The sequence below is a fragment of the Homalodisca vitripennis genome, chromosome 8, assembly GCF_021130785.1.
Source record: "Homalodisca vitripennis isolate AUS2020 chromosome 8, UT_GWSS_2.1, whole genome shotgun sequence".
Classification (NCBI taxonomy): Eukaryota; Metazoa; Arthropoda; class Insecta; order Hemiptera; family Cicadellidae; genus Homalodisca; species Homalodisca vitripennis.
In genome coordinates, this window is record NC_060214.1 from 93,155,568 (window position 1) to 93,180,682 (window position 25,115).

The 25,115-nt window shown below is 31.4% G+C and overlaps 1 protein-coding gene across 2 annotated transcripts; it reads right to left on the reverse strand.

Annotated features, from left to right (window-relative positions):
- Positions 1-13,425: 13,425 nt before the first annotated feature.
- LOC124367749 (dynein axonemal light chain 4) lies at positions 13,426-23,894 on the reverse strand. Of its 2 annotated transcripts, none has more exons than XM_046824833.1 (3): positions 23,516-23,680; positions 17,002-17,085; positions 13,426-14,667 (listed from the first exon to the last, which is right to left on the reverse strand). In XM_046824833.1, exons 1-3 carry the CDS (start codon positions 23,546-23,548, stop codon positions 14,503-14,505), a joined length of 282 nt encoding a protein of 93 aa, XP_046680789.1. In that variant the 5' UTR covers positions 23,549-23,680; the 3' UTR covers positions 13,426-14,502. The 2 variants fall into 2 exon arrangements, with proteins under 2 accessions (XP_046680789.1, XP_046680788.1); XM_046824832.1 differs by lacking the exon at positions 23,516-23,680 and adding an exon at positions 23,694-23,894 and having other exon boundaries at positions 13,429-14,667.
- Between the last annotated feature and the right edge of the window lie 1,221 nt (positions 23,895-25,115).

The following is a 25,115-nucleotide window of genomic DNA, read 5'->3' on the forward strand; positions in this document are numbered from 1 at the left end:
ATTTGAGCCATCCGACCAAGTTTGGTTAGATACATGAGACGATAGTATATAAGATTCGTCTAAATAAATTATGGGGCGTCCTTGCTCCCTGTAATTTTTCTATGCTCTCAAGTATGTTATCCTTTTCTCTCGGATTTCTGGCTTTTCAATTAATAATCTCCTATTGTTTGCCATCCTTCTCCAAGTAAATCCCAGGTCCTTTAATAACCACCTCAAACTTTTCTCACAACCCTGGAAATTTCAAATTCAATTCAAATCTTTATTTGTCATTAGGCTATATTACAAGCAATAGACATTGTCATACTAATACTAAATATACTATGCAGTATACAAATTGTCATAACTACAATAATGATAAAATCTTCAATAGAATATGGTGCAGTCCTCACCAAAAAACTTGTAATTATTGTTTTGAATACATTAACACTTAATTTTTTTACATATTCAGGTAAACTATTATACAATTTAATTTGCATATATTTATGACAGTTTATCACTTTTTTGGAGTCGGGTACTTGGTAAATTAAGATTATCACAGTTCCTAGTATAGTGGCTATGATACACATTGCGCTCAAAAAAATCAGATAAATGTTTTTTAACATATAATAAATTACACAATATATACAAGCTAGGTACAGTTAAAATCTTAAAACTAATAAAAATGGCTTACAACTTTCTATCTGACTTATACCAGCCATAACTCGAATTGCCCTTTTTTGGCATAAAAAAAATACATCGTTAGCTCCAGGACTATTTCCCCATAGCAATATGCCATAGTTTCAAGTGACAATTAAAAAATGCAAAGTAGGCCATACGCAAACAATCAGATTCAACATTATACTTAAGCTTAAACAATAAGTATAACACTCTAGACAGTTTAGTAATTAGCTGCTCAGTATGATAATGCCAACTAAGTTTTGAGTCTAGGTGAATACCGAGCAACTTGACATGCTGATTGACTAACTCTCATCTACTTTCCTTAATGTAAAGATAATTTGTTCTGACTTATCATCATTAAGTATTAACTCATTTGCTGAGAACCAGTCACCAGCTCTTTCCACTAATAGAGCAGATTCATGTTTCAACATAATCCAGAGAGTAACCTTTAACCAGTGCTGATGTATCATCTGCAAAGAGGACAGACTCATGGGGGAGTTGGATGGAAGATCATTAATCATAATGACAAATAGGAGTGGCCCCAAAACAGACCCTTGGGGAACACCTCTAACCACTTCCCGCATACAAGACACCTGATCCCCCATTACAACCACCTGTTTTCTGTTCACAAGGTACGAACGTATAAGGTTTAATTCTTTGCCCATTACACCATACTTAGAGAGCTTTTTAAGCAGTATTTTATGCGATATAATATCAAAAGCTTTTCTTAAATCTAACAGAGTCAAAGCCAAGAAAGAATTTTTTTCAAAAGCCTTAAGAACTTCAGTAACAACCTTTTCAACTGCATCAATGGTAGACTTACCAGCTAAAAAACCAAATTGTGCATTCGTAAAGTAATTATTTTTTAGAAAAAAAGAATATAGTCGTCTTTTGATAAAGTGCTCAATAATTTTAGAAAAAATTGGTACCAGAGCAATTGGTCTAAAATTAGCAAGTTCATCTACATTCTTCTTCTTTTGAACTGGGATAACTTTAGTAACTTTTAAACTTTCAGGAAATATTCCTTGATCTAAAATTTTATTTATTAGATATGTAACTGGAGATACAATTGCTGGCATTATACACTTTATCATCTTGTTTGGAGAGACCATAGTAGTCCCTGACTAGTAGAACCTTTCAAGTTAGAAGTTATATGCAACACCTCTGCCTCTGATGCTGGATCCCAGGCCTGTCTAGCATCTGGATTAGATTTTTTATTTCGTTGACATTATTCATATAGTCAATATGAACTATGCTTCACAGGATTGCCACTACCGTTTTGACCATCCTTAACAACAGATTCACCTACACTAACAAAGTAGTCATTAAATGTATCTGTTGAAATTGAAGAATGTTGCTGTTTCTTTACACCAACTTCGTCTTTAATTACCTTCCAAGCAGTTTGACACTTGTTTGTTGCATTATTGATCAGGTTTTCATTATACTTATACTTAGCCCTCCTGATAAGATTTCTATAAGTTGCCCTACAATTTAAATAACAATTTTTGTCTCTAGTATCCTTAGTATACTTATATCTATTGTACAAATTTATCATAGTATTCCTAACCCCTAATTTAGTTCAGGTGTAAACCATTTATTATTTGTTTTCTTGCTTCTATCATTAATTAAATTTACTTTTTTTATTTTTTTAAAGGACAATAAATATTAAAGTTAGTACATACAACATCCATAAAATGATCAAAGGCAGCACCAGCATCTTCAACCTCAAACAATCTGAGCCAGTTCAGATTATTTAAACTACTGACAAATTGATCAATATTGCCTTTTCCCATCAGCCTAAAGCGAATTCTTTTTGGGACATGTTCAGGCTGTCTTACAACTATGGCGTCTGTATTAAACCAGTAAAAATCATGGTCAGATACTTTAAAGCATCCTATATTGGACTGTAATCTAATATTAGTTGCCAGATTGTCAAGGCAGTAGTTACCCCTAGTAGGAGTAAAATTTGTTAAGTGGAGGTCAAAAGACTTGAGCAAGTTGCTGAGCATTCTACTCTCCTTTGAATCACTTAATGTACATACATTAAAATCAGACCCTAAAATTACTTTAACATGGTCAGAATTATCCAAACTTTACTTAAAAAATTTTCAAGTACCTCTAAAAACATTGATTAATTTAGAACTTGGTGTTCTGTACAGTGATATTAAAATTACTGGTTCTTTACTTTACTTTCTAATTTTTACGGTAGCAACTTCGAAAACACCAGGTTTACACAAAACTCATCAACATTCAATTCCGCAACACAAATGTCTTCCTTAACCAGCACGGCAGCACCACCATAGTGTTGTTGAGGTCGGCAGTAGGTAGCAGCCACTTGTAGCCTTGAGGGACGTACAGGGGTACCTCGTGTGGAGATAGCCAGTGCTCATTGACAAGGGCAACATCAAAGTCATGTTCATGTAGAAGGAGAGTAAAGTCTTCAAGCTTGTTGCGAATAGATTGCAAGTTAATATGCACAACCTTAAACCCAGCATTAGGAACATTTATAAAGTCTTTTCCCCCTAAGGCCTTGGTTCGTGGGGATCCCATTTCCACTTGTAACTGAGAGTATGGTATTGGAGGGAAGTCGTTTTCCCGAAAAAACAAAACTGTCTGTAGTCACTGAATGAAAACTCAAACCATTTGCATCTTGATTACTCATAAGGGGTGTTGAAGTACTTGGCGCTGGTGATATTACCCAATTTACTCAATTTATTTTGCCCCTTAGCGCCTCCCTAAACAGTTTTGCAGTTGGTATTCGTTGTTCTTCAATATGGAAATTGTACACTAGTCTTGTCACTACACATTTATCGAAGTCATCTAAATGAGTAACTGTTCTACGTCGTTGATGGTTTTTGTTTAGCGTAGTAAAACTTGCCTCACACAGGTTACTAACCTTCAACTTTTTAAGTTCACTATTTATTTTAGTCACAACTCGCTCTGACACTCCAGTTGCTGCAGCAGTTTTTTGGCGAGCCTTTGACAACGGAATTTTAACAGTCTGATGGTCTGCCTCTTCCTTCATAAATGTATAAACATTACTCACAATTTCGCGAGCCTGACTATGAACTATGACTAGTTCTGCCTTTGACTTTCGACTAACTCAACAGACATTATGGGTAAAAGCCAAGCACAAGCTACCACCACACTCAGCACTGTCACAAAACAGACTGATTTTAGCGAGTGTGATGAGTTATTTGGGCCAATACGATTCCTGAAAGGAGGGTTTCACTCATGAGTCATAGGAAATGTTTTCGGGATGCAGTGCATAACGGTACCCCGCCACCCCTCCCGCCTACCACCACACACTCAAGGTCACGTGCACAGCTAAAGTCCTCGAACTGTACATGGGTGTTTTTTCCAATAACTTTATCCTTTTAACAGTTAAGAGTATCATGTATATAACCTCTCTTCATTCAGGTCTAGGAGCTTTGTTCAGTCTTTACAATAAGGAGAGATAAACATTTTGATTCTCTAGTAGCCTTTCTTCGCATCTTAGATTAGGGAAATTCTCCAAGTCAATCATGTCATTGGCTTACACGAGTGGTGGCAACGTGTTCCAAGTGGAGACTTAATACTTGATCTTATCTTACGTTTTATCTTGTGATGTTTTCACCTCTCTCGATTATTCCTGATTAGACCCTATGGAGTTTTTATATTTAACTGATCTGTGCTATCTCAAGGGATGTTTTTCTTACGTTGCCATCAGCGCAACGCTTCTGATGTTCACGCAGATAGCCGAAGGCATCAATGTCAGGTCATTCCAACTACTCGTCTGTTTTACGAGTTGTTTTTGGTTTTCAGACTTTCCATGTGAAAGGTACTAGTAGTCAAACTTCGCTGCGTAATTCAATTGTCATGGCTTCTGTTTGGTAAACATTTGCTTATTTTTCTAAGGGCAGCGCCAGTCCATTGGCTTCAAGCCCTTGTACACCAAACTCACCACTTGAAAACAGGTGTGAACTATCAGTGTAAAACTTCAGGACACCTTTTGTGAGGTAAACCTTCTTTGTACTTACTATGGAGGCACTGTTTGGTTTATCAAAGGAGTAGTTTTTAACGATGCATTCAGACATTACTTTATTTTTGCTAGTTATCTGACTAGCAAATACTTTGTACTTAGGTCTCTGCTCATTAACCATTCAAGTTTGAGACAATACTGTGAAACTTTGCATAATGACCTCTGCCCTCAAAAGGCACAAACCTCAAAAAGTTCATTAACAACTTATGAAATCTCAGAACTAATACCATGAAATGTTACATAGATGTTTACATTTCTTTGTAACAGGTGTTCATTAAAAAAGGTTATGCACTCTGACTTAAATAATGCCTTTCAATTTGATCACTCAATTTTGAACGTAGTTTTGAGAATTTCTTTAATGACAATATCTTAGTTCATCCTCCTCCTTAGACTACTGGATATAGTGTCGGCTCTCTAACAGAGATCATGGGTTCAAATACCGGGTAGGTCCCATCATTTATAGACATGATGATTAGTGTACTATGTCAATAAAAACAGTGTACATCGAAGCCGGCATAGCTAACACTGAGAAAACAGTGTACATCGAAGCCGGCATAGCTAACACTGAGAAAACAGTGTACATCGAAGCCGGCATAGCTAACACTGAGGCTACCTCAGTGATGCTTGGAAGCAAAGAGGGGTTTCATACAGGAGAAATAAATTAAAACCACATTTAAATGTTAAATTTATTATAAACAATCTTAATACAATTTGCAATTATTAATAGTAATACTGTTAGCATATTGACAAAAAATTTAAGCTTTGGAGCATTATTTGAGATTCACAACATTAGAGATCAAATATGGTACAGCAAATTTGTAAAATATTACATATGACCACACTCACTAATAATATAAACATTAAAACTTTCAAAAATAGCCTAAATAGCTTTCAAATACCAAACTAATGATTCACAAGCATGTTACATTCTACTTATGTTTATTTAATTCAGTATTGCTTTGTCAGTCATGGAAAATTACACTAAGATTACTAAAACCAATACAAACATAAGACAACACCTGCATACGCCAAAGTGTACGAGTATGGAGAGAAACAGCACAGACATTCAATAGATTCAGAAATGATCATTTTTAGGTAGATTTTTTAATATAAAATCAGCCTATTGGAAATTACCCTTATGGTAGGACTTACAGGAAATTTCTGGATAACTTCACCAAATGTGTTCAAAACCTATCTTCGGAGTTCAAAACCACCCCCTGTTTAAAATGTTGTTTATGGTTTATTCTATATAATGCAGCTTGTGGAAACGATAACTGTCCCCAAATAAAGCCCTAACAAGTTGATACTTGGTACAAAAATTAACTTCATAAATGTCCTGGCTAAGTTCGTTAGCTAGTTTGCCATGCCAATTTCATTTCAATATAGTGGCCATTTGAACTTTTAAAAAATCACACCATTATTTATGAACTTAGAGTAAAAAACAAAGTGTTCTGGAATGCTTATATAACTTACTACAAATGTAATAAACAATATTTTGCTTTGAACGTTTTCCAAGATATTGATTACATGTAAATCCCATAAGAACTTTTTCTATCGCCAAAACCCAGTGATAGGAATGCTGAAACAAGTTCAAACTTGGTAAAAAATTTACCTTTCAAATATCTTGACTACCTTCGTTGGTCAACTTGATGCTCCATTTGGTTTCAATATGGCGCCCATTTAAGTTTTCAAAATTCAAAACTCCATTATTAAATTGTTGAATCAAGAGCAAAATTAAAAGAAGTTTTGGAATATTTATAGCAGCTATAAAACATTTTATTAAAAACAATTTTCTGAAATAAATGGTTTTTGAGATATTAAGTACCTAAAATACCACGAGAATAAATTAATAATATTCTAGCTGTCACAAAATCTACCTATTTCTTCCAAGATTGAGCCGAAAGGACTGTAACTTACTTAAAATGAATAAACTAGGCAACCTAGGTATTGACAGTATAGTGCTCTAAAGCCAAATACTGTATTGGATTATAGAGTATAGTCTAGTTAATAAATTATAAAAGTTTCTTTTTATACAACAGTAAATTTCTTCGGGGTTAGAGATTCTATTAGAGCAACAACAAAAATTACGGTATTGATCATAAGGTTTACATAAACACTTACATGAAGTAGAGTGCCTCAATAATAGGGTAATACAACTAAAATAATTTTGTTGCCATAAATATTTTAAAGGGTGCTTAAACAAGAAGCAGAGTAAGCTTTTTTAATTCAAACACGTATTTTGTACTATTGAAATAACTGATTTCTAAAGGTTTATGCACAGTACGTGACTAATACTACTATTGCGATTTTAAAATGGATTAAAGATGACTTTTACAGAAATACAATAGATTTTAACTATTACGCGTATAATTGTTTTTCTTACTTGTTTGCAATACTTAAATTTTTTTCAAATACTAGTGATAAACAAAAGTTTTGGTACTTTTTTTATTAATATAACTTCCTCACAAAAATAAGGCATTTTTGGAATGCGAGTATGGTGGATCACATCACTAACTGACAAGTTTGCACAAAGTGTGAAAAGTTTAAAACAGGATGTTTATGGCCAGTCAGTGGTCGGTCACACTGTATTAATTAAGTATCTCTAACGGGTCCTTCTTAAAATAGTATTATCTGTCTGTGCGATAACTTTTATACAGAACGATAACATGAAGAAAGGTCCTACAGACTTGAAACTCAGTAAAACAAGGCCCCATCAGGACCTCTTTACCCCAAAGAACCCCATTAACATATAGTAAAAAGTCAAATAGTAGTAAAGTTGCAAAAATAGTAGTATAAGTTGTTTCATTACGTTTTGTCGAGTTCTTCAATACTCTGTTATATCAGTTTATTTTTATAAACATCTGTCTACAATTTTAAACCTAAACTGTTTTTGACCTATTAATGTGCAAAATGCTCAATTAAATTCTAAACAAGTCACTAACTTTTCATTTTTCAGTATTGGAAAGTGACAACACGGAGATATTGGTAACATGTTTATTCTCTAGTTTTCCATCTGGATTATTTAACGTACTCATGAATCTACTATAAAGCTATTAGAATCTAACCTCTAGGATATCAAGCGAAAGTAGATTTTAGCTTATTTTAATTAGTTAATACAAATGTTAAACTGAAAAGATTGGATTTTCATAGGATGTTGAATAGAAAATGAAATTCAAGAAAAACTGTTTCTATGTGAAATATAATTCTTTGAGGCAGCCAATCAATTATTTGTAATCAATGAAAGCTTGCATGACAGAATGGGCATATGAAACTGGGCATAAATTTTCAGACGCTCTAACAATTTTTATAAAATTCATAACTTTTAGAAATGTGGCCCATTTGAGGTTAAATAAAGAAAGAGAAATTGTATCCCTAATTTTGCCTCAATAAGGGAGTGTTTTTATTCTGTTGTATTGGCTAGGCATTAGCAAAGCCTCTCAATTGAGGAGCTGGAGAAGTTTCATTTCTGTCTGTCTATAAGCACTAGATCTTGAAAACAAACTGACCTATGTAGACTTGAAATTTTGCATGAAGCTTCATTTCTATATAGAAAACACTAAGTTCAATGATATTATATATCACTCCATGGGATTTGGCTGAGCGTTAATGAATATTTTTATATTGGTCTTACGGGTAATAATGATGGCAACAAGGAAATGGCAGAATATGTTAATTTAACAACTAACTGAGAACAAAGATATGAGATTTATGTGACTTTGTAACATATAACGATGGCAAATGTCCAAAACCCTATTATCCTTACAAACCTTCAATGGAATTTGGCTGAACTTGGAAGCATATCACTCACAAGGTACACAGAATTTATCTTTTATCTTCCGGGGGATGTAAACATTCTTTTCTGCATGAATGCCTGTCTGTATGTCCATAGCCCATTTCGAGAATTGAAATGGGTTATAGACTTGAAATTTTGCATGCAACCTCAGTGAAGCCTGACGTGTGGCATACTCCTATTTTGTTATAAATGGTTGAAACAAAATTATATATAACATATATAAAAATACAAAAGTCATGGAAATAAACAACATAACGACAAGTAAAAAAGCATAACTAACCACAAACACATTATTAACTTAAAATTAATTACTCATAAATGCATTCTTAAATAAATTACTAGAGTATTACGAAGATTAATTCATATCAGTATCAGTATTTTATTTTTAAATTGACATCATAGTGTTCCTGTGGATTAATTCAGTATCTCAATAGAAGTCATTTGAAAATTATGTTTATTTACAGTTCTATGGATACAATTTTACTTTAGTGGCATTACAAAAGAACCATATATAGTTATCACTTTTTCTTAATGCTAAAAATGTTGCACTACCAACATACCTCAAATTAAGATATTTTGCACCAAATGCTTAGAGGCAAAGCACTATAATACAAAGAAGCGTTAAAGATCTTCATAACCACATAACTGTTTAACAAAAAATATTTTCCATTACCTAATGTTGGTGTTTTAAATTTATTGGAATTTTAGATGTATTTGAAGAGTTGAATCTCTACACATTTTCACATAATGGACTTAAAGTTTTCAGTTACAGTAAATAAATGACCTTCAATACACTATACATATACTTAGTGCAATTAAAAAATGATAAACTGTTCAAACATTCATCATACTGCACTTTCATACGTTGTTTAAATATGTAATTTGACGAGGAAATGCCTCGTGCAAATGCAAAAAACCCCTAATTTTATTTTCCTCCTTTAGCGTGAACTAACAGCTTATATGTACATAGTATGGTAGCCAACATTTGTGATACACCCTCTAAACTGGTAAAATTTTAAATCCACAACTGCTGATGTTTAAATTTTAAATTGTTTTTCATTTCATATTGGTAGTCTCCTCCAAATGACATCATTTTTTGTAATTGGCATTTTAGATTCACTGAGAAAGTTTTTTACCATTACATTTAAGACCTTGGCTATGAATCTAGTGGTGGTGAGCATTAGAGCAGTGAATCAAAGTTTAATGTTTGTACTGTACGTAGGCAGAATGTTCAACACTGGCCACGAGTCGTGAGCGGAAGGGCGGTCACACATAGCGTCACTGATCCACCGCTCACTCCCAAATTCAGTCATTAAATTTTTCTCCTAACGCTCAACACTGAGCTCACTCTGTCATTGCATCATGCACTACCACTCTAGCACTCTAATGCTTAACCCTCGTATCACAGCCCAAAGTCTTAACACTTTTTCTCACAGGTACACCAAATTCTAACATGCTTTTTAATTCTGTACTTGTTTTTGACTCCACAATTTCAACTAAATAATTCATACTTGTTTGAGTCAGGTACGTAAAAATGTGTACAAATTAAACGTTATATAGAACTTTGAATAGAAATTGTAAATGTTCTTTGACGTAAAGCATTTTTACAAGGTGTTTTAAAGTGATCCAATGTAATAAGGTCATAAGACAAAAAATATGCATTATTCTTTGACCAATTGTTTGTAACTAAGTATGAAGCAAATAAAGGCAATTTAAAACACTATTTTAAGAGTGGAAATACTGTATATTGACATGAGTGTTGCATGATTTCAACGAAATATACAGTGGAATATTACGGTTCGACTGTAAATAAGACTAAAATTGACATAATTTAACCAGTTGACCACTAGTCTTCACTCTAAAAATCTGTAGAAAACGATTTTGTACAAATCAAAATATACTTTAAAGACTTATATGACAATACCGAATATACAACTGAAATAATATGTTCTCAATTGACAACATCGTGATCTTGGATCTCTATCCATTTATGGATTTTTCTCAAACTTATTATATAAAACCAATTATTGCAGGTCAGATTACATCTAATAACCATTGGTAACCATGGAACTTAAAAAATAATCATAAAATCTATCATAAATAATAACACATAAATAAATTATATAAAATGATTAAAACATGAAAATAGTGTCTTAGGTATAGAAATAGAAATATGAAACAGAACAATAAAATTACAAATAGAGCTTAAAGTCTTACAGCATATTTTTGTGTACTAATAAATTAAGTCCTGTTTAACAAAATATATGTTTCTATATTGTATATGAATACTATGATATCATTTAAAATATTTTAAGTGAAAAAAAATATATATATATATTTATGTGAAAAAATATATATATATATATATATATTTTTTTTTAATTATGAGTCTTTGGTTGAATAAATAATAATAGTAGAATTAAGAAATAAACATTTAGCATCATTAAAAACGTTAGTTATGTCATGGTACAAAACCTTATTTATAATTATTAAATATAATTAAGAAATAAGCCTATAATGAATACTGATATTAGGACTAGATTATTAATAAAAGTTGGAAAGCTGTTAAAACTGCAAAGCTTAGTCCATAAAAACTTTAATACAGTGTTTATGAATGATATTTGGTTCAACTACAGTAAAATAATGCTAAGTTGAATAAATATTAAAAAATGCCATTAATAAATATAGCTAAATATTTTATATATATAATAAAGTAGAGACTACACGGGAAATGTTATAATACTGAAAACGCGGTTAAACCTATGTAAATCAATAGTTTGTACTCATAAGGGTACCGTGATTGATTTCGCATGATGAAGTAAACGGAGTAGTTTGTTGATCAGCTTGGTTTGCTTGTAGGCTACATTTTTTTTAATCAGCTGCTAAACTTTTAGGTTTAGGTTCAAACAAACAGCCTAAAGGTTTTTTTATTAAATTCTTCCTTTCCAAGCCAACCAATGAATGACCAATAGAATACAATAATTAAAAAAATCATAAAAAAATTATACAATTTTCATCAAGTGAAATCTGTAATATCGACTGTAAAATATTACCGATTCTTTATACAAAACCAACGGTACCATTAAAACGACACAAAACACAATAAGCTTATCTAAAATATTATTTTCTTCAGTTTTTATAATAAAATTGAAAATCTTATTAAAAATTAAAACTAAATTTAATAAGCACTTTGAAAATTAATGATTACGGAAAAATGAGTGAACTTGAAATGGGAATATAATAGACTTATTGAAAAACTATTCATTTGAATAAAAACAATTAATGTTTCAAAATTAATTTTAATGGTTAGTAACCATTATTTAATGTAAGGCATTTAAGTTGTAACTATGTATATTTAGGTTAAAAATATGTCTTTGTTTTCTATTTTCACATGTACAAATACATTACAGTAGTAAATATTAATTATAGTAAATATATTCTTATTTTCCTAATCTGAGGTTTATAAAATAAAATTGAAAAATTACATTAAAGACATGTTATTAACACAGCATTAATCGTGCATAGTGTATGAGCACTAATGAAATAAGTATACCGATTATTTACTTTTCTTTCTGAACTGAATCAGATTTTGAAAAGAGTCATGCATGTGATAGTGCATGAATCACAGTACATCTGTATGAATATAAGAATTGTTTATAAATCTGCAATTTAAAACTTATGCTGCACTTCATATTTTCCTGAGAGGAAACAGTGAATACTAATTGCTTCTAGCAGCTGGAGCTTGTATTAGTTACCGAACGATACATAGATTAAGAAGCTGTACGCTATTGCAGCTTAAAATTGTCACATGTAAACACAGCATCTTTGGAAGAACATCGATGGACTATCTACAACTTGGGAGTAAGACATAGAAAGGAACTATTCGCCTTTTTTGGTGTCATCTGTAGGATTATGAAAGAATAATTACTGGACTGACGATCTCTCTGGAATAGTTGGAATCATTTCTAAACAGTGACACTACTGAGTGGAAGTGTACTGAACATAAAATAACGCAATTGTACAGGACTGTTGTATCACAAAGTATTCTCATCTGGCAAAAGTCAATTCATAATGATATCATTCAAGTCAGTGAGATTTGAAGAAATGCTGAGAATTGTAATGAAGTGGATGGTCACTCTTTATATTGCGTCTAATCGAGTTGTATCAGCACTTTTTCCGTGAACGTTATGGGAACATTGATTAGGTCTGCTGAGTTAGTGAGTTTCAATTTATGGGTCTCTCCTGCAAGCAATACTGAAACAATGCAGATGTACGAGTTGTTGAGTTTGGCTGAGCAAAATCTCTCAGTGCTGTTTCTGGAGAATGAGATGTACATTCCTGATATAACGGTTAGGAAGATTTTGATTTATAATCAGTAATGAAGATCTCAAGTTACCCGATATTGTGACATTTATTCACAAGTTACCCAAACCAAATAGGAGTTAAATGCTTGATAGTAAAAAAAAGACAGTAAATATATTAGACGATCTAAATGTACCATTCAGTTAGTCTACATAAATGTTTATTCTAGAAATTTCCAAAACTTCTCAGCTTTGATAACTGATTCAAATAAAATGACAGACTTGTTTATAAGCTTCAGCAAAAAGAATTGACTTAAATTTATTTTAAGATTTTCTAACAATAAGTAAAATATTTAGTAATAAAGTACGTTAAATTTTATTTCTGTTGATGTTTTCAAGCTTGGCTTTTGAGATTGTCTGTTAAGAAACAGCATTTGAAAATGAGCATGATTAACGCTGTGTTAATACTCAAATTTTATATTAATTTAAATGAAAAATCAGCTAAACTTTTATACACTTTGATAAAATAAATAATTGTTTTTAAATATATACTATATTGTTACAATTTACTTGGAATGTAAAAGGCAAACTTGTGGAAGGCATTATTGTTTCTCCTTATTTATTAGAAACAAATATATATATATATATATATATATATATATATATATATATAAAAAACAGGCACATATATCCAATGTCCTCCCTTCTCCACATTACTTTTAGTTATGTGGAAGTCCAAATAGCTACTCTCTAAACTTGTTAGAAGCATTACAAACTTTTTTAATTTACAAAAATTACTTTCAAGTCCTATCTTGGACTATGTGATATTCCTAAGTCCATAGAATATCACATTATAATGTGGCAGTATTATTATGTTACTTTTCAAAGTTCATGATATGTTAGGAAGGACTATGAAGGACATTTGGGACACCTATCTTTTGGGACATAAATAATACATATTTTTAATACGTTATATGTACATATTTGTAATATGTCATATGTACGTATTTATCCCAATTATTTCAAAAACTTACAAATTAAATACAAAAGTAACTCTTGCTTATACTATAGTTTCTTTTGGATGTAAAACTAAAAATATTTAACAGTAGAATTATTCACAATACATACGAACAAGAGCTAAATAAAAATTGTTACTTTATAAAACAGTAAGCTGAGAAAATAAAATCATTATTTTTGATATGGTAGATAATAAAAATGCCTGGATGCATACTCATGTTGTGTTACAGAATGTTTTTTGTATGAAATTTAAATAAAGATATAAAATGAGTATAAGAATACAAACTAAATGTATTAAATTATATAGTGAAGTTTATTTTATAAAACTATAAGTGAAGTAAAACTTCAAATATAAGAACCTCAAGCTAAATTTCCCACTGTTCACTAAAAAAAATTGAATTTGATTCAAAAATTTACAGTTTATTACAAATACTTTTATAAAAATCTAAATCAACGCATACTAAACAATACAACAATTTACAAAAATACAATTTATAGTGCTAATAATTTAACATTTTGGTGTAATGCTTTTTATTCAAAAGAAAAAAATTTGAATGTCATCTATACAAATATTGAATAGTGATATTTAACAGTTCAATGTATATGGCAACTAATAATGAATAGGCAATTATTCAAATTAGTATAAATTGAACAATAATAGTAATAATAATAATACTGCATTGGTCAGGTAGCGATAAAAGTAAATGCGTACGTTAGGAGCATTTCCATATACATATGGCAACGTTTCCTCCAAAAAACATGTATAGAAGGCTTTTGCATTCATATGAGATCTCAAAACCATAACCTTCGCCAACCACAGCGTGCCATGACGGTCCAAATTTCTTGTCCATCATTTCTTTGATCATCCTGGCTGCTGCCTGGAATAATTAAAAGCTGAATTACATGAAATCCTGAAATAATGCCGAACTTCTAAAGAAAAAAAAACTAAATTGCAACATAACAACACAAATTCTGTCTAACTGGGCTCAAAATCTGTGTACTCAAGATCACCGTAATCCAATCCTAAAGAGTTTCTTCATATTACTTAGTGTTGATCTAAAAATAAATCAAGTGATTCAAAGAGAAAGCCTAAAAAGTTTAGAAAATTTGCTTGGATTTTTGGTTTTCACTTGGGATAAGAAGCTGAGATACCTCTATTACACTTAGGGTACTTTGGTATTATCTGGAGGCCACTCTATCTACTACTCGTTATTGTGTGATAAAAGCAGGTAAAGTTAGGTTATCATAAATATGTTACTAGTAGTACCAAGGTTAAGGTTAACCCTTATGAGCCCTCACGTGATCTGAGATTGAACAAGGATACTATCTCAAGGGGTGTTTTTTTTGTCTTGTCAGAAGTGCCAAAGGCGCGACCGAAGACCGCACTGATGGCCAGGGGCATTTCCGATCGGTACTTTGCCGATCTCAGATCACACGCCAGATTGTTCAACGTGATGTGGAGTCTGAAAAGTTTGACGATTTGGGAACTCATTTCCCACACTTCTGGAGAAAAAAGGGTAACATCCCTCGAGATAGTACCTAAATTTAAGCCCAGGCCTCTTGGGGCCTCGTAAATGTTAACTTTACGTTTTATATTTATAAGACGTACGTATGTATTTGTAACTACTCATATAACAGTAGATAGGGACAGGGTGGTCTCTGGATAATACCAAAGTATTGCACTTAGTCCTAAAAGGACCCTTGCTAAGCCTTCTGGAGGGACAGAATACTCTAGATAGATACGAGTAAGTAATGATGGGGGTTGGGACCGTATCCTGCTGAGATTCCAAGTTACATCCAACATGGAGAGAAAACAGGCATATTTCAATTATACCACCTTGAGAGAAGGGGAGGCCAGCTCTGTCAAGATGCTTCATTCAGTCAAAGCGGGTAGGGGAAACGGTACTTAATTATGTTTAAGCTTAAAAACACCTTTCACAGTAAGGGAACCCTACCCACTCTAACAGTCATTCTTCACAGTAAATTAAACCTATCATCCAACCCTTTTACTCAATAACTCAATATTTGCGGTCAGTGGCTCCAGAAGGCTGGTTTACGTTGGCTTGGTTAACGTTGGCTTGCTTTACGTACAGTGCTAATGACTGTGAGTGGAAAATATGTGTTTCTCTTTAAAACAAAATTTAAGCTTTACTAAATTGTCAGAGAAGTATGAGTAAAAAATCCATGTGGGCTGGAAAAAGTTTTGCTAACTAATTTCTAAAAACATTTTTTAGCACCTCCTCTTTCAAATTGAAAACTACAGAACAAAACAGACAAGCATAAAAATCACTCTTTTTTGCCCACTAACAAAAAGAGGGAATTTTATAAAAAATGTATCCAAAACTTTGTTACTAAATAAGAAAAATAGCAACTAAATTATTTTTATATAGAGCCAAAATAGAATTTCACACTAGTTATTCCAGGTAGGAAGTAAAAAGGGTCATACGGAAAATAATACTTTTGTGTACTTTTAACCATTTTAGTGATTGAACAAAAATAAACTGTTTCCTAAATATAACATAAATTTTTCCAAAGTACAGCTGAAAAATGTCAGATCTATTTCAGCAATTTTCCACCATTCACAAAAATATTTATAAAATCTACAACTTTGTAGATATGCCTATAATTAGTTTGTTATATTCTTTATAATTCAATTATCTAATTAAAAACACAACAAAACATGTACAGTAGAGACTGTCCAATCGACAGGTTAACAAAGATAATTTTGAAAAAATTAATAACCTTTTAGGTAGTGAAGGAAACAGGACTTTTCCGGACATTTGCCATTGTTCAGTGAAAAATCCTGTTTCCTTCACTATCTCAAAGGTTAATAATTTTTGATATCATTAAAGGTTGATAATTTTGTATCACTGAACTATAGAAAATGTCCAGAAATTCTTGTTTCCTTCACAATCCTTCCATTGTCAAAAACAAACTTCAAAATTTTAAGTAGCATACACAAAATTATGGTGAAGATACCAGGTTTCTCTTAGATATCCATATGTGCAAAACAATTTTAACTGATTTAACATAAGAATGTTAAACTATAACATGTGTTAGAGATCGATATGTTGTAACTTAATGTCCCAAGTATATTAACAGTGATATTTTTGGTGTGATTTCATACATTAATATAGGACATTGGCAGTATATGGGTTGGAACTTAATTTCATTTCATCCGACTAAAGATAAAACAGGATTATGATACCCACCTCATTATTGGCCGCATGCTTTTCACACGCCGTGACACATAGTTCCATGGCTTCCGTTCTCATCTCATCTCCCATATCACAATTCTAAGAACAGAAAACACAATGAGTTTGAACAGAAAAATCAGATAATTTCTCTCAGCTTTTATTAATGATACAGAATAAGATAAACTTTCTTTATAGTGTAAAATCTTTAAAAAATAAGTCTTTTGTGTGCAAAGTAGATCATCTTTAAACTTAAAAAATATTTATAACAAGTTAACCAGAATAGAGAGGTAGCTTAAGTTTTAACTAAACAAAAACCAAAGTAACCAATATCTCAAAAAACTCAATCCTGGAAAAAAGATTTAATTTAAGACATTTGTCAACATAAATTGACTCACTTCAACATTATAAGACGTCTTTACATGGTTGTTGTTGTCGGACAATTAATGTTGACTACTTTTGCAAAGTTTTGAGAGAATGTGTTGCTGATATTAAATTTGTCGTCAACCTTTTTTCTGTGTTGGAAAAATTACCAACCAGTAGTAGTTGTTAGTTATAATCATTAAATAATTAGGGCAACTTGTGTTCACCATCCAACATGATGGAACTTGAACCCATTCTGTAGTATTTCTATGGAAATTAAGAGAGATTGACTCTGTGGAATATTTCAGGGTGATTTACTTTGGATTATTTCAATCACACATTATATATGATTTGATTTTATGAGGCGGTTCTACTACAATTTCAAAATTCTGCTAATCTAAAAAAAAGGTAATAGAACACTCTGTAAAGCAGGCCTTTTGGATCACTGCTGCTCTCTGTCTATACAGCTCAAAATTCTGATAGTCATTAACCTTTAAATTGATCATATCTTAACATTTACTAAATCTAAACTACATCTGTTTTCCACCAGACATAACATTCACTCCCACTCTACACGAAATAAATGTAAACTTAATATTTCTCACAGATTAGTAATAACTGGCTCCTCACACAAAATAAATTTTGTATCATTTTTCAACAAGTTACATAATTCTGTTCAGTTTGCTCCACTCAATAGTTTTAATAAGAATAATTTAATTATCTGGTAGCAGAACAATCCATCTTATACTATTCAAGAGTTTTTAAATAGTGATGTAAAAATAACTTTAAAAAACAAATAACTTTATGTAATCTAACCTACACTAACTTCACTTATATTTTTTATACATTATTGACAAAATGCATATTGTATTATTGTCACTGAACATTGCACTTGACTATGCTTATTTCATATTGATGACCAATGGCAATAAATGATTTGATTTGATTAACTTGAAACAATGAGAGCAATGGAGTCTTGGAGTATCAAACTCCTTTGTATAATGAAATAAAGCATTAAAACGCATGTGTTGAAATGAAACGCCAACATTCCATGAAATGGGAAAGCATATAAAATTTAAAAAATTGAAATAACCCTGATTTTAGTTCCAAGGTGGTTGAGACAGAACTGTCATGTATTTTAGTTCTTTTAAAAGTTTAATGTCTCAGTAAATTACTTACACGATTTGTTGCAATTGTAACAATAGAGCTTCTGTTCTAAACAGGGCTGTAGGAATCATTAGCACTGTTGGAGAAAGATTAGGCCACTGGTACATAAGAGTTGAATTTATTCTATTTTGCCCAGTGAAGCATGCATGAGCAGGAAGGACCATGTTTGTCCATTTTGTTCATGATCACAATAAAATATCAACTCAAACTCAACTCAAATAAATTTTATTTTCAAAAACAAATTTCCAACACTTGTACATGTTAATGCATGAAAATTGACAGCACATAGAACAAAGTCTGTGCATGCTGTCCAGTTCAAATCTAGAATGTACAAAGTATTAATAATAAAATAAGAAATGCTATATGTTAATGAAAAATAAATAAATAAAAACAGAAATGAACTAAAGGAATCTTTAACTAAAAAATAAAAACTTGACAGTCTATACATAATTTAAAGTATAACATTTAATCAGAATCACACAAAAATTCTAGAATATGCTGTCTTAGCACGCATTTAAATCAAACACAGTAAAAACAAATGAAGATGGACAAACAAAAAATACATTATCTCAGAGACGATGACACACACGGATGACAGTGATGAGTGGAAGTTAATGACTGTATCGGTAAAGTTAGTACTAAGCAATGATTTCGTTGTTTTCATTGGTAACGGTAAGTGGGGGAGAGGAGGGCCTCAGCACTGTCCGGACCGATCATACGAAGCCAGGCAGTGACCAGCCGCTTGAAGCCACTAACAGGCTCGTCCTGCAGGTCCCTTATAACCTAGGGCAAGTGTCTGTACAGTGTGTTGGCGACATAGTATGCGTTAGTGAGGTTAATAGACAGTTTAATTAAAGGGACCTGCAAGCCCACACTCGCAGCGTTTCTTGTAGGGTAACTGTGAACAATAGGGGTGAGGACGGCATCTTTATGAGAGTAGGTGTAGACCAGTACAGTCCTAATAAATAACTGCCTAATTGTAAAAATATCGGTCTCCATAAATAACAGAGTAGATGAATATTGTCTTTGTTTATTAAAAGCTGCTTTTATTATTGATTTTTTGAATAACATTTAATGGTTCTAATGTAGTTTTATAGGCCCCTCCCCATGCGATGATACCGTATTGTAAAATGGACTGTACATACGCAAAGTAAACTGTTTTTAACTCATTATAATATAGAATTTGACCTAATTGACGAAATATATAAATTAATTTCCTTAATTTGGACTTCATACAATTAACGTGAGGTTCCCACTTGAGTTTTGCATCAATAATTACACCGAGATACTAATATCAGAGGTTTGATATCTGAAATATCTAAAATATCTGAATATTGATAACTTTTTTATTTGGATTTATTACACAGTTTTGACCGCTGATTGAAATGTTATTCTACAATTCAATTTTTGGTATTGATTTTCCACTCTTATTAATGGTATAATGTGATATAATATTCAAGAGGTATACACAATCAAACAATGTTCTAATTGTCAAATTAAATAAAGAAAAAATGGATAAACATTATTAGTTATTTATCACACCCAAAAATATAAAATACACCAAATAAAGTAAACTCCACAAAAACCACAACACTAATTAGAGAAGGAGCAGCTGAGAAAATTATAGGGTAAGGAAAAATCCTGAGAAAATCAATAAAGAATTTTCCTTTTAATGTTGGTTGGACAACAAATGATTCTTGTTCTAAAATAACAAAATATTAAATGTGTCAGAAGCCCAAGTTCAAACTGACATTGATTGATTATTTACAACGATAGAGGGGAAAAAGTTTGCAAACCATATCTCATCAGTTCTATTGCATTTGCGCATTATTGTTATTGTCACTTGCTTTTGCAAATTGTATTTTATTAGTTCTATTGTATTTGCAAACCATATCTCGTCAAATTTTTCAGATATAAACCAAATAATTGAATGTATTATTGTTGTTTTTTAAACACCATTTAGGAAAAGCCAACCAGTGTCTCACTGAATCGCCAAAACATTTAAGACCAGGTAGCTAGTAGTAGTATCATTCATTATTATACTATTAATTATCATTATAAAAAAAAAATCACATAGATTTCAGAGATGTAATTAATTATTTTAAGACCAAAAAACTTGAAGTGTTTGATTTTGTAGAAAACATTTTTAAGCATCTATGGGTGCACATATCATTATAGTTTCTCAAAAGAATGAACTAACAATGAGGTCATGTTTTAACCCAACATGTCGCACGCTACAAATGAACTGTAGTCATATAATACTCTATTTCTGGTTTTTTTCCAAAATATATTTCTAGCACAACTAATGTTCCAAATATAACATGTTACAGACATTATTTATTGGCACATTGCATCCAAGCACAATGTGAACATTTATTTTGGACAGGTGATTTGTCATAATTGCAAAACTTTTACTATAACTACCCTAAAATACAAAACCTAAAAATACAGACCACTAGCTTACAGTTATATCTAACCAACTTGCTTTTAGTATATTACTACGCTTTTTAATCAGTCGAAATTAAATAAACGAATTCTGGTACAAAATAAAAAGAATTATAAATCAATAATGGCTTTAACTCTTCCTTGAATTGATTTTCATTTAAACTTATATAATAATTTGGTATAATTATTGTACAACTTCCACCCAAAGTACAGAGGATTCTTAGCAAATAAATTAAGATGGTGATTTGGTTACCTTATATTTATTACTACTTCTTGTATTGCAAATAATTAATTTTTTAAATTCACTTTATAGTCGTACAACACGTCAATCCGTTGTGAAACTGTAAAAACAAACACCACTTTATCTCAGAATTTTGTTTTATACCTAACTTGTTGTGTCATTTTTCTCAATTAAAAACAATAATAGTATTTCTCTATTTTTGTCAATACTTTGAATAGTGTTTTTTCTAAAATCAATACTCTTTCTCATAAATTCATTAAACAATAAATTAATATGCAGCTATATTATGCATCCAAATTTATTTAGAAAACATTAACCTCACATAATGCTAGAATATTAGCTATAAAGTCTTCTATTACAGCTAGCACGTCCAACTTTGACAGTGTTGTACAATAAATCCTCCTTAATATAAAGACAGTTTACTTATCTGCTTTGCAGATTATCCATAGCTTCTGCACTAACATTTTTTTAAATGTAGCATACTAAAATAAGTTTTGAAAGTTTAAAAATACTTTAAAATATTACAGTGATTTAATGGAGTTATAATTACTGGAAACTTATTAAAAGTGACAAAAATAGTAGAAGAATAAACTGTCGATCAATAATAAAGTTGGCTATTCCCCACTTATTATCTACAATTTTATGGGTTATCTAAGTAAATTTGCTGCTCTGCGGTAAACACATTTTGGTCAACTTATTGGATAGTCTAAAGTTTACTCTATATTCTGATGAGAAAATTGTTAAGAAGTTAGGAAGCCTATATTGTAATTTTAAATTTTGATCTCTACCTAAAACGTTTGCTTTTGTGACTTCCTAATTAAACCACTTAAAAAAGAAGTATCATCTTGATCAATTTTAAAACAAACACACTAGTAACAATAATCCAATTTAATTATTTATTGGAGTGTTTGTTTTTAATTTAATTAATAAAATCCAATAAGAAAGGAGCTTTTACAAAGTATCATCTTATGTTACAAACATCTATAATTATTGCTTAAGTCTTTTATATGTGTTTGTAAGAGTTTTCTATTATTCTTGGACTAATGTTTTTAACTTGTATTGAAATAATCTCTGAAGTGGTCATTATCTCCAAGTAAAAGAAATTGCAAGATGCACCAACACAGATATTTGATCCCACAAAACCTCAGAGTCAGATAGTTTAATTTAATAAATTGTTCATTCTGGTTTCAGATTAGTGGTAATGCTCAGAACAAAAGAAGACTGTAATTCTCATGCCTTTTAAAAATTTGTATAACTGTTTAAACTTTTAGAGTTAAGAGATTGGAAACGTGGATAGAATTCTAAAAAACTCAAAAGCATCAAATATATAACTTTTATAAAAGAATTAATTGTTATCTGGAAGACCTACTTTTAAACATCAAGGAAGTATTTATATCGGGGATTTATTAATAAGCGACCTACACTCGTTATTCGATTGCTATTATCGAACAATTCGATATATTATCCAAACTTCGATGTATGTAAAAATCGTAGACAATAAGAGTTATAATGAATTACCGTAACAAGAAGAATTTCATACATTACAATTTTAAATACACAAATTTTATAATAACATTACAAAACAACAATAACCCACTATGGCGTAGACTTAGATATCAAATAAACCTTACAATATTTGTGTAACTTGCCTAGCTTGATATCAATAAGTAACAGCTTTTGTCAAATTTTTTGGAAAGAATTCTCCCCATGTGTTACCAGAAGCCAAACCCACATGTTGATGCTACTTAATCAAATATCGTCACTTGTGAGAAATATCTTACATATTTTCTTCATATTCATCGCCATTTTCAAAGACTCAAAATATTAGTTACTTCTTGTTGTTTTTTATTGTTTACATTAAAATTACTATAACTAATAAGTTGAAATCATATGATAAGTTAAATAAATTGTAATATCAAATTATCCTTTGGATACAAACAATCGAACTATTCTATAATAGCAATTGAATAACGAGTGCAGGCCACTTATTTAAGTCTACCCTTTATATCAGTCTGATCACTACTGGTTCAAAGATAAATTATTATGCCTAGCCTAATTTAATTTTCTTTTCAATTATAATATGTCATAGCATCTAAATTAAAAGAATAGAAAAGTAGTATAAGATGTTGTAGAAACTGTACACAATAGTTCTGCAAAATGTGTAATTATTTGCCAATGAATTGTTACTTTCACCCATTTAAATTAATTTCATACTACAATCCAATCTGTCATTGGAATTTTCTTTGAAATTGGGGGATGGTTTATTATTCCTATTAGGCCTATTATAGTAACAAATATCAATTGTACATACATTACCTGTCGGAAGCAAATAAACTGATAACAAATCATTATTTTAAATTATTCCTCATACATTTATTATACAATGACAGTAGCAACTTTCATTGTCTTGACGGTTTTATAAAATAATTTGAATAGTGTATACAAGACATATAAAGTTTTGGCATGTACAGGTTATTTCTTTCAACCTACTTACTCGTACAAGAGGGTAAGTGTGCACTATTTTCTTGGATTCTTCTTCCTTTTTTTCTCCTGGTTCAGCCATTTTTCAAGGAATCAATATATAAATGTCTTAAAAAAACATTACAAACAAATAGCACACATAATTATTCAAAACTTTGTCATTATTTTATAGTTTGTAAACTGTTCGTGTTTACACATTTTTCAGTTGACACTTAGTCTGCTGGAATGAGAGTATTGTCATCAATAACAGCTGAGGTTTAGGACTAAACAGGATTGCCAATGATGCATTATAAAAATTTAAAAACTATCATGTATAGTATAATACTACAAAGTGTACTATGTCTATAAACGAATAATAGCGACGGAATGTGTATTTGTATATGAATAGTAAGCTCAATATTGCAAAAATACTGAGGGAATTCTCCATGGAGTTAAATAAACGATCACATTTAAATACCACGCCATAGCAGGTTAAGCTTCAGAATAGAATCTATCAATCCATGTCAGAAGACAAGAGTGGACAGTTTCAATCCAAAAGATTTTGCATTTTTTTAGAGAGAGAGAGAGAGACCGGAGCCAGGTAAGAGTTCCAATAGACTCCAAGATCCCTAATTGACACCTGTTTTTAGAGAATCTATTAAGTTTGCAGTCAATCAGAATAGTAGACTCGCGTCTTGTGAAAGAGATATTACACTTAGAGACGTTTAAGTTCATTAAATTATTCTCACACCATTTTTTAATGCAATTTTACGATTTCTGGAGGGATACACCATCATTCTCATCTCTGATAGCCTTAAATAATTTCTCATCATCCTAACAACAACTATTCAGATTTTATGACTTCTCCTATCATTTATGAATATACATGGCCGTAAGAGTAATCCCTTAGGAACCCTCGACAAAACCTTCACTGGCACAGATTCAGAATTAGCAAACTTGACTATAGAATATCTATTCCTTAAGTAATTTGATTCATCCATAAAATAAGTCGACCAACAATACCATACGATTTTCTTAGTTTAGCAATTAGTAGATCATGACTCGCCTTGTCGAAAGCGAGGAACATCAACTTGAGGCATTAACTTGGGATCGTATTATCAATAGATGAGTATGTAAAAAATGACTAGGTTTGTAACCGTAGACCTGTCATTGATAAAACCATGCTGTGAGATCTCCAAGTAAAGGACCTAGTCCCTTCAAAACCAAAGATTTAAATATTTTTGTAATAGGTGACTGAATGGTTGTAGCTCGGTAGTTACTGGCCACCATTATAAGGACACCAGCTTTGAAGATCGGCGCTATGAATGATGTTTGCTAGTAAGAAGGTAAAACTCCCTGCATCAGAGAGAATAATACAGAGAAGGTCACTACATCTATGGAGGACCAAAGCAGGTATTCCATCTAGACCGCAACACTTGGAAACATTAAGACCCTC